At 42.2% G+C, this 18,084-nt stretch overlaps 1 protein-coding gene across 2 annotated transcripts in view; it reads left to right on the top strand.

Moving 5' to 3' along the window:
- Positions 1–18,084, top strand: part of ZMAT3 (zinc finger matrin-type 3) — a 99,783-nt gene that overhangs the window by 50,632 nt on the left and 31,067 nt on the right. For both annotated transcript variants that reach the window (XM_077487938.1, XM_077487937.1), the window contains 2 exons: positions 1,814–1,980; positions 12,587–12,684. In XM_077487938.1, the coding sequence (XP_077344064.1) occupies positions 1,814–1,980; positions 12,587–12,684 (265 nt within the window). The remainder of the gene's footprint in view (positions 1–1,813; positions 1,981–12,586; positions 12,685–18,084) is intronic.

Here is an 18,084-nt window from a genome sequence, read left to right on the forward strand (position 1 = left end):
GCTCATTAGTTTCTATACAGAAGTGAGCCTGATTTTGCACTTTTCAGCTTTAGTAAATAAACCCCATTGTGTACTTAAAAGTGGGGTATGCCTGTAATCCACCTTTCGTGATGCTATGTTGCAACTAATAAAATATGAATATCTAATACAGACAAACAGGACAAAGACTAGAGGGTGGGTCTCAGTGGCTCATGGTTTGGGTGCTGGACTTGTGCTCCTGGTGGTAGAGTTGTGAGACTACGGGGTTGATTTACTAAAGGCAAATCCACTCTGCACTACAAATGCACTGCAAGTGCACTTGGAAGTGCAGTCGCTGTAAATCTGAGGTTAAGATCGGAAATGAGGGGAAGCTCTGCTGATTTTATCATCCAATCATGTACAAGAAAAAATTCTGTTTTTTTATTTTCCTCGTATCTACATCTACAGCGACTGCACTTCCAAGTGCACCTGTAGTGCAAAGTGGATTTGACTAGTAAATCAACTCCCACACTGATTCCCCCACGGATGACACAGAGACGGATATGAAACAGTCTGACCAACAGAGACAGGATCAAGATGAAAAAATACATGAGAGTGGCAGTATACAACAGTCCCTAAATAAGAGAAGATTCCTTGAGGTAACCATACCATGTCATGTAAGTGAACAGACAGACACTCAAGAATAGAAGAATACATTTTAAACAAATTTAGAAGACTGTCACACACAAGCCAAATTAACCCAATCAGCTTATGTTGGAATAATTGATTCTGAAGCCTACTATTGCTTAACTCTACTTGCTTCAATACAATGAGTCCCTGACTAATTTTTGCTTGATTTAGGTTAGTGTATTGAAATCACTGTATCAGCATGAATTTCTGGCAATTCACTCTTTTAGAAGGAAAGGACAGCAATGGCAGCCTATACAATTCATTAAGACAGGTTTCCTTTAGGGCCAGTTCACACCATAGAAACGCAGTCCGGATGCGTTCCAGATGCTTTTCTGAATGCGCGTTTTTGATTTGATTCCAGTCCGTTTTTGGACCAGTCCAGTGCATTTTTCCCCCTCTTTTTTTTTGTTCATCTTAAGTAAAGACATGAGGGTGTACTGAACACACCCCAGAAACATCATTTCCTGCTTGTGTGATTGGCTCACCAATTTTCCCAGAAGTCTGCCTAAGATACAAGTCAGATTTCAGCCTTCCCTTGCAACAAAAATGTAATTTTTGGTGAGATATTTTCAATAGGAACGCGTCTAATGGGATGCATGCCCAGCAGATTTCCTCACTAGTGCTGTGCAGGTGCACAGCTGATAGATAATTATGAAACCAGTCTCATTAGACCTACTCAGCACAGAGACCCAGAGGAACATAAAAGGATTGCCCTCCAGCTGTGGTGAAACTACAAATCCTATCATGCCTCTTCCTCTAGGAGTCATGCTTGTGATTGTTAGAGTCTTGCGATGTCTCATGGGACGTGATTCAAAACAGCTGTAGGGCTGAGGTTGCTTACCCCTGCTTTAGAATAACAAAAGGTAGGAATCTGCAACAAAGGTTGTTATAATCCTTGCAATGTACATAGATCACCCAGAGGGGAATGTTTTTTTCTCAACAAAATTGGAGTTACGCTTTAAGTTTCATAGGAATGGTAAATCTTTACCAAGAATTAGAAAGTCAGACTTTTGGTTACATTTTGAGACTTCTGTAAAAATTTGAGAGTCTTTGAGTACATTGTTATTTTTTTATATTCTTACTGATTGTCTTTTGATCATGTATTTTCTGAAATGGTATCCATACAAAAAAATAAATAAAAAATCACACCTAACTCGGTTTTTAGGTTACAGCCCCAAAGTGTGGAGGTCGTGTGATCCTTGCCACTGAGAATGATTACTGCAAACTGTGTGATGCTTCATTCAGCTCTCCAGTGGTGGCCCAAGCACATTACCAGGGAAAGAACCATGCTAAGAGGCTTCGACTGGCAGAGACCCCCGCCAACTCGTTGATGTAAGTTTCCATGTGTATGGTGATGTTTTTTAATGGGATTCCCCTGCTTAATGCATCTTTCACATGGGCCTAGCTGCTGACTATTTGTGGTGGATTGTGTTGTTGTCAGCAGCATCCATTGGACATATGGTTGCATTGGTTGTGGTGTGGCCTCAATCATATCAATAAGGAATGGTGGCAGGTGGAATTGCCAGCCAAACCTGACATGCACTGTTATATTTGACAATGTGAATGGACCAGTCCAGTGGCCATTGGCAGATTTAGAAAGTTGGCTGAGGCAGTTAAAATGTTTCTTAGGGCTCATTTACATGTACTTAGACTTTAACTCATATTAAAGAGGAAACAGGAAAAAGGGGATCAGGCGGGGAAATCAGATACAAAAGAGCACCTCATCCCGACATTGGTAGATTGGAGAGAAAGTATTGGGGGGATGGGATTGTTGCGGTGCCAGTCAATTTGATAAACTGAGAGAGATCTAGTTAAATAAAGGATAAAATGACAAAATACATAAAATAATTTTTTTTAAGGAAAAACAGACTTAGAGAAAAAAAAAATTATTTATTGAATACCAAAAAAAATTTTGGTCAAAAAGTACATAGACCAAAGTATACAAATTGTGAGTTAAAAATGCATGTCTATTCATTCTACTTGGTCGAAATTTTGTTAACTGGTCAGAAATATCCCAACATGTTTCGCCTTTAAAAAGGCTTCTTCAGGGGAGCCAGTATTCAACACAAGAGAGGATGAAGAAATTGACTAAAAACATGACAAAAGAAATAACACAGCTGTTAAATAGAGTTTATAGTTCGGCGCTGATAGGCCCCTTGGATAAACCGTGAATACCAAAATTAAATAAAAAATATAGATAAACTCAATTGATTGATATGCCCAAGGAAAAATAATAATTAGTAGAATTAGTGAGTAAATACCTACCCCTGGCCCACACCCCACTGCACGGAGTGATTTCCTTGAGACAAAAACAGTCTGGCCTTAGGTACTACCACAGGTGACTGCAGAGGATAGGAAAGGTGGCCGATTACCCACAAAGAAAAATTTATTAAGAAAGAGAATAAAAAAAAAAATAGTAGGAGTCAAAAATAAATATAGTATAGGGTGGTACATAAGATTGAACTGACCCTTTAATATAGAAAAGAAAAAGAAGCAATATGACACCAATTGGGACAAAAGTCTAAACTGGTATCAGTAGATACATACCCAAATAATAGTGCTGTAGCAGGTTAGTAATAAGACAGGGCTTCGCTATTGTAAACAAATAGACCCAAAGGTTGTGGTGTCAGCCAACCTATATATGCCAAGCATATTAAAGAGCCTTTAACCATATTAAAGAGCCTTTAACCACTTCAGCCCCGGAAGGATTTACCCCCTTAATGACCAGGCCATTTTTTGCGATATGGCACTGCGTTGCTTTAACTGACATTTGCACGGTCATGCGACATTGTACCCAAAAAACATTGATGTCCTTTTTTCCCCACAAATAGAGATTTCCTTTGGTGGTATTTGATCACCTTTGCGGTTTTTATTTTTTGTGCTATAAATAAAAAAAGACTGACAATTTTGAAAAAAATATATATTTTTTTACTTTTTGCTATAATAAAAAAAAAAAACAATTCCCTTCATCAGTTTAGGCCAAAAGGTATTATTCTACATATTTTGACAAAAAAATGCACTGATCAATGTATAAATGACTCTGGCAGGGAAGGGGTTAACACTAGGGGCCTATCAAGGAGTTAACTGTGTTCCCTGGGTGTGTTCTAACTGTGTGGGTGCTGTGCTCACTGGAAAACCACAGAGATCACTGTTCCCGATCACTGGGAACAGCAGATCTCTATGATGTCTCCTGTCAGAACAGGGATTTTCCTTATTTACATTCTGCCCCTGTGTACCGTGATTGTGGGTCGGCGGTGGACATAGAGTCTGCGGGACCCGGGGGCATGCTCCCACACCCATAGTGTCACATGCACGGACCCCTGTATGGGCATGGCGGTTTGCCCAATCAAACCGACCTGTTACCGTATATATACAGTGGCTGGCTGGCAAGTGGTTAATATTCTGTTTTTGATGCTTCTGCAATGCCTTTTTGAAGATTTAACCACTTGCCGACCAGCCGCCGCAGTTCTACTGTGGCACAATGGCTCGGCTGGGCGAAACAACGTTATGGAAATTCGCTTCGCCCTGTGGCCACTAGAGGGGCGCACGCGCACCCTCTGCTCGTCCACGGAGCCAATGCAAGTGCCTGAACAGCAATCTATCTCTTCCCCTACACAGTCCACTCCCCCCTTCAGTTAGAACACACACTAGGGAACACAATTAACCCCTTGATCGCCCACTAGTGTTAACCCCTTCACTGCCAGTGACAATTTTACAGTAATCAATGCATTTTTATAGCACTGATCACTGTAAAAATGGCAATTGTCCCAAACATGTGTCAAAATTGTCCGACGTGTCTGCCATAATGATAAAAAAGTAGTGATGCGCGGTACTATAACAGGGAATTAAGCCTAGGAGGCTAATACATTCTATAGGCACTAAGATTGTAGGTGATATATATACTACCGTATAACGTAAAAGAAGGTATATAAAAAGTTGTGCGTGTTTTATGTGGGGGTGGTAAGGGACCCTCACCACTATAACATGATAATATTCAGGATAAGAGGCAAATGTAATAAACAAGCATAAAGAAAGAAAGAATCACAATACTTAAAACTAGTGATCCCTAATGCGATTTGTAAAAACTGACAGAATCGCATAAAGTGCCAGTGCTAGACGATAAATAGAACCATGAGGGTATCTACTACACCAAAAAGTAAATAAAACAATATACATAAAGCAGTCACAAAGAATCGTGATTCGCAATGCGATTTGTTCAAGCTGACAAAATTGCATAAAGTGCCAGTGCTAAACGGTGAATGGGTACATAAAATACTCTGCTACCCCATAAGATAAATTAAACAATGTACATAAAGCAGTCACCAACTCAATAAATCATTTGTGCAGGGAGTGGTTGGTTGTAGTTAACAGGAATCGCATAAAGTGCTAGTGCCAAAAAAAGTTGTAGAACAAAATCCGTGCAGGTGTCCTCTACCATAAAATAATCAAAACAATATTTATGCGACAGTGAGCAGCTCAATAATTCAATTGTGCAAAAAGTGACAGAAAAGTGTCTGCCATAATGTCGAAAGAAGTGTCTGCCATAATGTCGCAGTCCCGATAAAAATTGCAAAAAGATAAAAAAAAATGAATAATACAATTTGCCATACAATTACATATCAGCCTAAACTAAGGAAAATAAATTTTTTTGTAATTTTTTGGGGGGGGGGGGGGGTATTTATTATAGCAAAAAGTTAAAAATATTGTTGATAGCGCAAAAAATAAAAACCTCAGAGGTGATCAAATACCACCAAAAGAAAGCTCTATTTGTGGGAAAAAAATGGATGTCAATTGTGTTTGGATGCAACATCGCACAACCGCGCAATCGTCAGTTAAAGCGACGCAGTGCCGAATTGCAAAAAGTGCTCTGGTCAGGAAGGGGGTAAAATCTTCCGGGGCTGAAGCGGTTAGGAAAGTCTGGCAAATGCCCTGTGTGTGTGTTTCTGTTTTGTGTATTTCTCTTTGTGTATTTCTATTTGTTTTAGAAAGGCCCAGTTGTACCCCCATCCAACAGATCCCCAAGCTCATTAGTACTGCCATTCAGCATATCACCAGCTTATTTGTATCCTTGTTCAGCAGACCCGCTGCTCAGTAGTACCCCCAGCTTTGTTGATCTCCCACTCAGTAGTACCCGGAGTACCCCAAGCTTTGCTGATCCCCTGCTCAGCGGTAACCCCCAGCTCTGCTGATCCCCCACTTATTAGTAACCTCCAGCTCTGCTGATCCTCTGGTTTGCTGATCCTCCACTCTCTCTGATCCCTTCTCAACTCCTGCTATATTGTTCCAACACTGCTCACCATGTGTAACATCTGCTAGTTTCTCCTTTTTCCAGTCCCATAGCTCTGCTGATCCTCTGCCGCCCAGTCCTCTCTCCCTCTGCTCGTCGCTCCATTTCTACCATAACGTTCCCATGTTGCACACCATGTGTGCTGTCTGCTAGTTGCTCTTCTCCAGTCCAGAACCCACTCACCTTCCTACTGCACCACACTGCACACCAGATGTGACATCTGCACCAGACACTTCCAGAACATATAACCATGAACCGGAAGTAACTACTGGTGACATCTTTCCGGTCCGCTTGTTGGTTTCCCAGTGCCTCCTGGCATTTCTCATACCGGCAATACCTCCAAAACAAACCAAAGCTAGCGCTGAAAAAAAGCCCCTCAAAAGCTTCAAGTGCTGTAAGTGAGAGTTGAAGCCGAAAGGCTACACCTTCCCTTACTCACAATGGAGGCAACATGCACCCGACAGCTGATGGAAACATCAGCTGCGGTGCCAACATCGCTGGACTCCAGGACAGGTAAGTGTCCTATTATTAAAAGTCAGCAGCTGCTGGCTTTTAACTTTTACAGTGGTGGGTGGAACACTGCTTTAATAAACAATAGTAAAACACTCCAGCGTCAGCTGTGTCTATTGGACTGACACACATCTGGTGGTGCTTTGGTTTTATGTCTGTGAATTTTTTCTCTTTCTGAGTATAATGGAGTGTTTTACTATTAGAGCCCTTTTCACGCTGACAGCGTGGGGGCATTGGCGGTAAAGTGCCGCTAGTATGTAATGTATGTAGTGTATACACCGCTCCTAAAGCACCCCAAAGATGCTGCTTGCAGGACTTTTTCTAGCGTCCTGCCAGCGCAGCGCCCCAGTGTGAAAGCACTTGGGCTTTCACACTGGGATTGCAGATGAGGCATTTTTCAGGTGCTTTACAGGCGCTATTTTTCTGGTACAATGTTTTTATTGAAATATAAAAGGGAAGAACCAGATAACAAATTCACACGCAGTAGATATGATCATAAAACATAAGAAAGAGGCTCACATGAAAGTGCAAAATAGAACATATGTTATGAGGGTTTATATTATAGACTGACACTGACCCACCAGCTGGAGCCTGGGGCCAGAGCGTTATGCCTGAGTCATGAGACCCAGGAGCTAAGGGGGTACGGGATTGGCCGCACAACGGACAAGAGAGAAACAATAAAAACTAAACTAAAGGACACAACTAAAATCAGAAAAGAGAACCGGTAAAAAAGGGGGTGGGGTGGGATGATAGGGGCAGAGCAGCAAGCAAGAGGGAGAGAGCGTGATTGGGGAGGAGAAAGGGGGTGTCCCCCAGGCTGGAGGCTAGAATGGAATCTAGATGCCTAGGCTAGATGAATTTAAATTGGGGAGTTCAAAGGACCATAATGGGGCCCATACCTTTAGAAATTTTGCATGGGAGTCGTGGAGGATGCTGGACATTTTTTCGTTGATCATAAGGGTCGTTGGGGTATTCTTTACCTCTGCAAATGGGACAGAAGGTTTCTTCCAAGCCCTCGCTATTGTTCGCTTGGCTGCGATGAATAGATACGTGGCTAGTTTCTGTTGGTGAGAGAAAATCCCGGGAGCGGGCAATGAAGTAATGCAAATTTGGGGTCCTTGTGGAAGGAGACATGAAATAGAGAGGATAATAGGCCGAAGACCCTTGACCAGAATCTGACAAGATGGGGGCAGGACCACCATGTGTGTAGTTCATGACCATGACCCCTAAAGCATCTGTCATTGTATGATGGATTTGACTTGGCGATATGGGCTGGGACCCAGTACCAGCGCAAGAGGACCTTATAGACCGCCTCCAACTTGGCAGTGTTAAAGGAGCATTTTGCTATGCTAGACCAGGCCTTACTCCAGTCCACTAAATCTATGGGGGACAGGTCACGTTCCCATTTAAGCACATAAGAAAGAGTAGTGGATGTGCTGCCGGCAGTAAGCAGGGAGTAAATCATTGAGATGGTGCTGAAAGCTCCTGGACAGCGCTGGCAATGTGTTCAAAGTCCGTCATTTGGTAGGGAAAGGAGTCAAGGCGCTGGAGGGGAGTTATCCAATGCCACAGCTGAATGTAATGGAAGAGCTCCCCGGAGCAGAGGGTTGTGGATCTCTTGAATCGAGGACCACGTAGGGAAGGCACAGGTATTAAGAAAGTGGCGAACCAATGAGACCCCATGGGCAGGCCACCACGAAAAAAGGTGGGGTTGTTCCGAGCCAGGTGGGAACAAAGGGTTATTCAAGAGGGGCTGCAGCAGCAGGAATGGGGACATACGTTTGCCTGAGTATCGTATCGAGTCCCATAGTTTCAGGCTGTGTATCATGAGGGGGCTAGCAGAAGGAGGTCTCATTTTGGGGGGTAGTCACAATAAGGCTGAGATAGGAACCGGTGCAGTTAGGTACCTCCAGAAGAACCCATAGGGGGATGTCAGATGGGATATTTGAGCTACCTGGCAGTATTTAGTGACGTCTGGAACACCCAACACGCCCCGTAACCTATGCGCATAGAGAGTAAAGCGGGAAACCCTGGGGTTCTTATGTGCCCAAATAAAGGTGAGGATTCTGTTCTGAAGTAGCTGCAGATAGAAAGCAGGAACCCGGACAGGGAGAGTTTGGAAAAAGTAGAGAATCTTTGGAAGAATGGTCACCTTGACCGAATGGATACGGCAAATCCAGGATATGGTGGGGAATTGTCAAGACGCCATAAGAGCTGTGATAGTGTGCAAGAGTGGGAAGTAGTTGGCTGAGAAAAGGGAGGCATAAGAAGGGGTCAACTTGATGCCCAAGTAGTCCAGCGAGGAGCTTGCCCAGCAGTAGGGGAAGGAGGATTGGAGATGCAAGGCTAGGGGACCTGGGAGAGTAACGTTCAGGGCAGTTGTTTTGTGGGTGTTGATTTGGAGGCCTGAAATAGCGGCAAAGCGGGTCAAAAGGGCTTGGAGGTTAGGTAGGGTAACGATAGGATTGGTGAGGGTCAGGAAGGCATCATCTACAGGTGCTATTTTTAACGCTTAAGCGCCTGAAAAACGCCTCCAGTGTGAAAGGGGTCTTTCTTACAGTATTTTTTTAAAATACTTTATGATAATGCACTAGGCTGGTGCGCCTTCATCTTATTTTTCAATTTTTCAAAGTTTGGTGTCCCTGTACAGAAGAGGGGCAAAAAAGCTGTTGTGCATCTATTTGTGGTCACAGTTCATCATCCTAGGTGGTCCTGTTCGGTGGTGCATGGGGGAAGTTCTATCCTTTTTGATTCTCAGGAAGATAGGACCGCCATGAAGAGTATCTCATTTTAGCACAGATTATGCTGCTGTTTAGTGCTAGTATTTACGATCGTAAACGATCGTATATGCATAAATTGCAACCTTAGCAGCTAGAAAAGAATTTTATGCATATACACTATATTACCAAAAGTATTGGGATGCCTGCCTTTACACGATCTTGAACTTTTATAGGATCCCAGTTTTAGTCCATAGGGTCCATAAAGACATGGATGAGCGAGTTTGGGGTGGGGGAACTTAAAGAGGAGGGTCGGTTATACGAAAAAAAAAAAAAGTCAGCAGCTGCAAACACTGCAGCTGCTGACTTAATCAACACACTCACCTGTCCAGGGCGCCCGCGATGTCGGCCGCCCGAGGCCGACCCGTCCCTCGGCTCTCGGGTCCCGACGCCGCCATTCCTTGTAAGGGAAACAGGCAGTGGAGTCTTACGGCTTCACTGCCCGTTTCCTACTGCGCATGCGCGAGTCCCGCAGCTACTGCGCATGCGCGAGTCCCGCAGCGCTTTCTGAATGGGACGCGCTGTGTTCTGGAACACACAGTTCCCAGAACACAGCGCGACCCATTACCCAGAAGACGCCGCGACGAAGACAGAAGATCTCCGCGGAGGAGGAAGAGGAAGATTAGGAGAAAGTGCCTAGCAACAGGCATTTCTGGTAAGTAAAAAAAAATTTTTTTTTCATTTTTTGTTTTTTATATTTTTTTGTAATTTTTAATATTTTTTTGTTTTCAGGGTGGCCCTCCACTTTAACTAGCCTGCCAGAGTCCTGACCTCAATTTAATAGAACAACTTTGTGATAAATTAGAGCTGCGACTGCAAGCCAGGCCTTCTCTCAAACATCTGTGCATGACAGAGGCGGACTGACCATTCAACCACTCAGGCACTGCCCGAGGGTCCCAGGCCACTAGGGGGCCCCATCAGGGTTGCCAGCTTCAGTAAACCCAGGGACAGTATGTAAAAATCTGTTTTTTTTTTACATCTGTCTCTGAAATATCCCTTACTGACATCCTTTTGGTCTAAAAATCCTGAGATTATAGCTGCCCCACCTCTCCAGTACTTTCTCAGCCAATAGAAACATGTCTGTGTATACTGTGTGATTGTATACTGTGTGGCCCCATAATCTCTGATTGCCTGGGGGCCCCCATAATCTCCTATTGACCGGGGGCCCCATGAGTTGTCAGTCCGCCCCTGGTGCATGACCTCACAAATCTGCTTCTGGAAGAATGGTCAAACATTTCCATAGACACACTACTTTGTGGACAGCCTTCCAAGAAGAGTTGAAGCCGTTATAACCACAAAGGGTGGGCCAACTTAATATTGAACCCTACAAACTAAGATTTGGATGCCATGCTAATACTTTTGGTAATATAGTGTATTTCTGGCACAGTGGTGGAATTCAGATCATACCTGACCCATGTTAATGCAGAGCTCCAGCCACAAACAAAATTATAGAAATTGTTGGAACTTTTTTACGTTGGTAAATGTTCTAAGTGTAATAATCAGCATCATTTAACACAGGGCTCGACAAAACCCGGGCGCCCGGTCGCATTGGCGACTAGAAATAGCGACCTCGCGCCTGGGGCAGCACAGCTGGGGGTATCCTGTCTCTGTGGACCCCCCCAGCGTGATCGCGTCGGGCCGTTCCGCCGGCGGCCGAAAATTTAGGCCGCGGCTTTGAGGCCTTCTGCGGTCCTATGATTCCTTATGGAATCTGGCGCCCTCTTGTGGTCGCTGTTGGTATGACAAACCAGCAATGCTAATGAAGTTTCCTCTGCCTGTTTTATATTACCTGCCTCTTCCCTTTATTTAGAACCCCCTAAACATTTTATATATTTTTTATTCTAACACCCTAGAGAATAAAATGGTGGTTGTTGCAATACTGTCTGTCACACCGTATTTGTGCAGCGGACTTACAAGCGCACTTTTGTTGGGAAAAATAATTTAGTTAATAAAAAAATAAGACAACAGTAAAGTTAGCCCAATTATTTTTTATATTGTGAAAGATAATGTTACGCCGAGTAAATTGATACCCAACATGTCACGCTTCAAAATTGCACCCGCTCATGGAATGGCGACAAATTTTTACCCTTTAAAATCTCCATAGGCGACGTTTAAAAAAATTCTACAGGTTGCACGTTTTGAGTTACAGAGGAGGTCTGGGGCTAGAATTATTGCTCTCGCTCTACCGATCACGGCGCTACCTCCTATGTGTGGTTCGAACACCGATTTTATATGCGGGCAGGACAGGGCGCGTTTAAAAAAAAAATTTCTGCTTATTTTAACTTTTTTTTTTCCACTGTTCTTTTAAAAAAAATGTTGTGTCACTTTTATTCTTATTACAAGGAATGTAAAAATCCCTTGTAATACAAAAAGCATGACAGGTCCTCTTAAATATGAGATCTGGGGTCAGAGAGACCTCGGATCTCATATTTACACTAAAATGCAATTGAAAAAAAAACTGTCATTTGAAAAAAATAAATAAAATGTCCCTCTAAGAGCTATGGGCAATGACTTGGAGACGGGGGGGGGGGCGGCGACGGCGCTGCTATCTTCCCCTCACTCGTCTCCATGTCAGGCCAGGGACAGGTCCGGATCGCCGTCACGGACCTGGCTCCTAACTTTTTAAGCTGGCTCCTAGATTCCAAGCAAATTTGTCAACCCCTGATTTAACACACTTCGTCTGAGCCCAGGTCATTCTGGAAAATAAGCACAGTGATAAGCACATCTTTTTGCCATTCTGCTTTTTCTTCCTATCAGCATGCTTTTTGTCAAAAACTGATCCATGTGCTATGCGTCCTCTTCTGACACTCCAGGCCTGCTCCACAGGTACTGCAAGGGGCTGATACCAGGTCACATTCAGGTAGACACAAGGGAGGTTATTTACCAAAGGCAAATCCACTTTGCACTGCAAGTGCACTTGAAAGTGCACTGAAAATGCACTTGGAAGTGCAGTCGCTGTAAATCTAAGGGGTAGATCTGAAATGAGGGGAAGCTCTGCTGATTTTATCATCTAATCATGCGCAAGCTAAAATGTTGTTTTTTATTTTCCTTGCATGTCCCCCTCGGATCTACAGCGACTTTACTTCCAAGTGCACTTGCAGTACAAAGTGGATTTTCCATTAGTAAATAACCCCCAGGGTCTTTACCGAACATAACTTGTAGGATCTTTCTGCTAGCAAGATCCTGTATATAAACATCAGTAAATTTTTACACCTGTATGCAAGAGGCCTAACAAATGTATATACACTACTACTGGGAATAAAACTACTTGTTAAACATTGGCATTTGCATAAAGGTACAAAATGTATTAAAGCAGACAAAAATTGTTCTACATTTCTTAATGCTATGGTTTGATGACACTTAGGGACTCGGCAGAATGCAAGAGAAGAGCTCGAAAAGAAGGGAATGAACATAAAATGATGCAAAATAGAAGAATCGTCTGCTCTCCTCAGAATAATACAGGTATTCTATCAGGGGGACTTGTCCAGGCGGGTGCTGAGAATAGATAGCTTATTGCTGCCATGGTAACAGATGAAGGATCTGCTTGTCTGGAGTATGTTAAATGAATATTATACAGAGACATACACACCTTCCTGAAAATTCACTTCAGTCTAAATTAACTCTACCTGTAAAGATGACTCAAACATAATAATATGTATTCTGTAATTAATTTTCAATGCATAAATCTTTAACAAAAGCAGCGGAGATTACAAACTAAATACAGATGCAAAAGGCCAGAGATTAAATGAAAGAGAAAATGTATACTGTATGATTTATCAGCTGTAGAACAAAAATTAAATCAAACATTGCTTGCTGCTGTAAAATGGACATGAAATTGAATAGATAAATAGAAGTAAAGTTCCCTGTTAAAGGTGAATGGTAGGGAAAAGCAGCACACGTTGTGATGCAGTGCAAGGGGAATGCTGATAGGAGGAAATAGCAGAGGGACTGTGAGACAAACTCATTATTCAGCTGCTTCTACTTTTAGTGTTCGATCACACCGAATGTGGCTTTGAAATCACACAATTTCTAAGCTGCATGTCAGTGGGACTTCAAGGACATCTCTGTGACTCTGACTTGATAGCGTAAGAACTACTTTCAAAAACGGTGTGACTCCGGTGGTGTCGGAGTCGCACCGTTTTGACCACTTCCATTGCGGACAATAGGGTGTGACTTGTCATGCGATTTGAAACGATCAAATCACATGACAAGTCGCACCAGTGTGACTGTGGGCTTCGTGGGGGGTGGGTAGGGTACTCCCATAAGCGCTTGTCTCCACCGGTGTTACAGATTTACCTCTTGCAAAGGCGTCTCATATTTTTTGAACATGTGCAGTCGCCTTTGGATTGGGAAGTTGTAAGGTTGCCCCACACTGTTGCCCTTCAATGCCACACATCAGGGGGGTGGTTTTGCCTTGCAGTTATGGATATCAATAACCATTTACTAGTAAATGATAGCCCAATCTGTCCTGACAAAAACAAGGTATAATCCACCTGGATGCCTATCAATTGCATTATTGTATGAGATGCTTTCTTTGGTATTTCACAGGTAAAAAAACAAAAAACAAATGCCCTGCAGCAGAGAAAATGAAGGTCTCCTTTCCTGCTGTATGTTTTGGCAGACCTGTGTAAATCTCAAAAAAATAAGGTACATAAACCCCATGCTATTATTTATAAAAAATACACTACCATAAAAAATGTATAAACCATAAAAAAGCAGCTATCACTCCACAGTGCATGCACCACCCTAATATTAATAAATGTATACCTACTAACAGTGAAGCGCTCCTTAACCCCTTCCCCCTGACGTAACACATATATGCAGCCCCAATGCACTGGCCTTTTTTTTGTGGGACCGCATATATATGTATCTCACTTTGTGCTGGGAGCGAGCCGCACAGCACACTCCCAGCACAGGAACCAGGGCCTTACGAAGAGCCCGAGCTCCGTGCTAACAAGGAGGACCCAGATCTCCTGGTTCCTGGTCATCTGGTAGCTGTGGTAGCCTCTGATTGGCTACCACAGTGATCAGTCACTGTGAAGTTGGCTCCTGTGTTTTTCTTTCACTGTCAATGTAGAAGAAAGATACAATGTATCTTCCTCTGTCCTTGCAGATAGGAAAAAATACTGTGTGTAAAGAAAAATTTAAGAAATAAGAAAAAAGAAAAGAAAAAATACTCAGATCAAGGTTTGATCTAGGTTACTGCCAGGGTTAGTGTTTGGGTCAGTGTCAGGGTCCGTATATTTTGAGCAGGATTTTTTTTTTTTTTTTTTTAATAAGTGTCAGGTAGTGTCAGTGTGTTTTAAGTAGGACAAAAAAATAAGAAAAGGAAGAAAAAAAAGCAATGCACACTATTGCTTCTGGGCTGTACTACGGGTCCAAGGCTGTACTACGGGTCCAAACAACAACTGACATACACATGTGTGGTATTGCTGCAATAATCAGGAACAGGATAATTTATTTGGGGTTTTTCTTTGGTGGTAGGTTATGTTAGTAACAAGAAATCTACAGCCACATTAAAAAAAAAATATATTTTTTTTTACTATTTTGGGCCAGTTTTACTTTGATAATAAAAAAATCAGTAGATATCCATAACCACTTACTATCAAATGAAATCCCAACTTGTCCTGACAAAAACAAGGTATAATTCACCTGGATGTACAAAAGTAGTTGTGATATGTACGATTTTCCAAACACATGTCAAAATTGTGCTTAGGCATTACAATTTGTTTTACCCTCAGGTGGGAAGGGGTTAATATAATATTATGAAATCTGGACTCCAATATACATATAGACAACAAAACTTATTCATTTACACAATCATCATAAGTCATGTGCAGAAAAAAGTAAAAAACATGAAAACAATTCCATACATCATCCAACTAGGTTGTAATAAATAAAAACTTGGAAACAATCCCATGTTTCATCCAATTAGGTTAGATCAGGGGTCTCAAACTGGCGGCCTTCCAGCTGTTGCAAAACTACAAGTCCCATGAGGCATTGCAGGGCTGACAGTTACAAGCATGACTCCCAAAGGGCAGAGGCATGATGGGACTTGTAGTTTCCCAACAGCTGGAGGGCCACCAGTTTGAGACCCCTGGGTTAGATCATCCAGTTAGATTGTAAGTGTCCAGAAAACACACACAGTTCATGTGCCACTAGTAAAATCTTCCAAAGTATCAAAAATGTTCCACCATGGACTGCCACCAGAGTGTCACCCACGTGCTCAATCTGGTGTCTCCTCACCTGAAGTGATGGATCCCTTTAAATAATCAGGCTGGTCCAAAGCGTTTTCAAGTATTTATAAAGGTTCAAGGTTTTTTACCTTCATGCATTCTATGCATGAAGGTAAAAAAACTTTCTGTGAGCAGCAGCCCCCCATCCTGTCCTCCCTAATACTTACCTGAGCCTGATCTTTCTCCAGCACTTTGTACTGGAGCCTCGGCTCTGCCTGGTCCCCCCCTCCCCCTTCATTGGCTCCCGCTTCTGGCAGTCACAGCCAGTGATCCAATGAGGAGAGAGAGGGGGCAGAGCCAAGCTGCGGCTGTGTGTGTGTGTGTGAATGGACACGCAGAGCAGCGGCTTGGGAGCGCACCTGCTTGGGTGCCCCCCATTGCAATCTGCCAGGAGCCAGGAGAGTCAGCGAGGGACCCTAGATGAGGAGAATCGGGACTGCTTTGTGTCAAAAACCCTTGCACAGAGCAGGTAAGTATGACATGTTTGTTATTTAAAAATAAAATTAAATTGTTGCCTTTTATTATCACTTTAATCACATAGGCGACAGGTCAGCAGCACCCAGCTCGCATCTCCATATTCTGCATTTCTTGGATAAATGGGCTCAAAGAGATATATGCAAAGAAGATTCAATTGTGTAGTATTGCCAGTGGCTTTTTAATAAAAGAATAAAAAGGTGTAACATTCACAATGTGCTGAGTCACATACAAGTGACACTTAAAGGGTCCATCACATCAGGCGAGGAGACACCTGATTGGGCACTTGGGTAACACTTTTTGGTGACAGTCCATGGTGGAAGATTTCTGATACTGTGGAAGATTTACCTTTACTTGTGGCACATGAACTGTGGTGTTGTTGGTTTTTTTTCTGAACACGTACAATCTAATTGGATGATCTAACCTAATTGGATGACATATGGGACTTTTCTCACGTTTTTTACTTACAACCTAGCTGGATGATGTATCGGACCGTTTTCATTTGTTTTACATTTTTCTGCACATGACTTATGATTGTGTAACTATATGAGCTTTGTTGTTTATATGCACATTTGAGCCCACTGTGTAGACAGAAAAACAAACCTTTTGGCAGGTAAAACAACCCCCTTTGTGCATTTTGTCTGTGTATTTAGATGTTTGCCTGGAGTTCAGTGTTAAAGGATAGTACTATGCTTTGATTGCATTATGGTTCACATTAAACGTTTTTCAAAGGATACCTTGCACTACCAAGCAAGGTCCACTTATTTATTTTTGGCCCTTCCCTTGGCATGGTACAGCAGTGTGTGACAGTGTGTGTGTATGGGAAAGGGAAGGTGAGGGGTGCAGCGTGCAGCCTGGTCAATGAGGTGGGGTGGGAGGGAGACAGAGAGGTGCTTTCCCTGGCACAGCAATGCAAGTCTTCAGGACCACCTTTGTCTTAGAGCAGCATGGTGACTGGTACGTCCCAGCTTTAATCCTGGGAATGATTCAATTTAAAGATCATAGAGTTGGCATTACTGAAAATGCAGGCATTGCCAGTGTGTTGTCCTGAATCTCTTTCCTGGAACTGTCTCTATACAATTTATCTGCAACCAGTCATCTGGGCAGGATGCAATTGCTGAACAGAAGCTAAATCCAGTAAAAGGTAAAGAACTATTAAGGGGATGACATTTTCAGATAGAGCTTATAAAGGGGGATGACATTTTCAGACCGTCAGCAGAATTTTTACACCATAGTCTGGATGGCTACAGTTTACAGTTCAGCTTTAAAGGTGTCAGGCACTAGGCTTCAATAGAACTATTCTCGCTTTGATGGGAGAAAAACAAAATGAACTATTTTTAGTTCAGTATTTTAAATTAGTATTTGATTTTTAATTAAACCTGAGTTCTAGCATGAATACAGTCACACCTATTAGATTACATACAGAGTATGAAGTATTCTTGTGCATTATCATATTTATTGTGTTGACAGAATTTTCCTTTGCCGGAATGCAATGAGTTAATAAACATTCTATCGTTAGCACAACGGAAATAACAATTTGAAGAACCAATTTCTCTTCATTAAAAATATCTCTAATCTAATGTTCTTTTAAGAATAGTTTTTGATCACAGTTATTTCAATGAGACAGCTGTGATAAACCATATGCCAGTTTTCGCTTTCTTCTGTGAATGTAAAAAATATATTGTCAATGGTTTAGGGATATTTAACCACTTCAGCCCCGGAAGAATTTACCCCCTTCCTGACCAGAGCACTTTTTCTGATTCGGCACTGCTTTGCTTTAACTGACAATTGCGCCATGGCTCCCAAACAAAATTGATGTCCTCTTTTTCCCACAAATAGAGCTTTCTTTTGGTGGTATTTGATCACCTCTACGGTTTTTATTTTTTGCGCTATAAATAAAATAAGAACGTCAATTTTGAAAAAAAAAGAATTATTTTTTACTTTTTGCGATTATAAATATCCCCCAAAAATATATAAACAAAAAGTTTTCCTCTGTTTAGGCTGATACGTATTATACTACATATTTTTGGTAAAAAAAACACAATAAGCAATTATTGATTGGTTTGCGCAAAAGTTATAGCGTTTACAAAATAGGGGATAGTTGTATGGCATTTTTATTAATAATTTTTTTTTTAAATGGCGGTGATCAGCG

The sequence above is a fragment of the Lithobates pipiens genome, unplaced genomic scaffold (assembly GCF_037356315.1).
Source record: "Lithobates pipiens isolate NorthernLeopardFrog02 unplaced genomic scaffold, aLitPip1_a1.2 Scaffold_18, whole genome shotgun sequence".
Classification (NCBI taxonomy): Eukaryota; Metazoa; Chordata; class Amphibia; order Anura; family Ranidae; genus Lithobates; species Lithobates pipiens.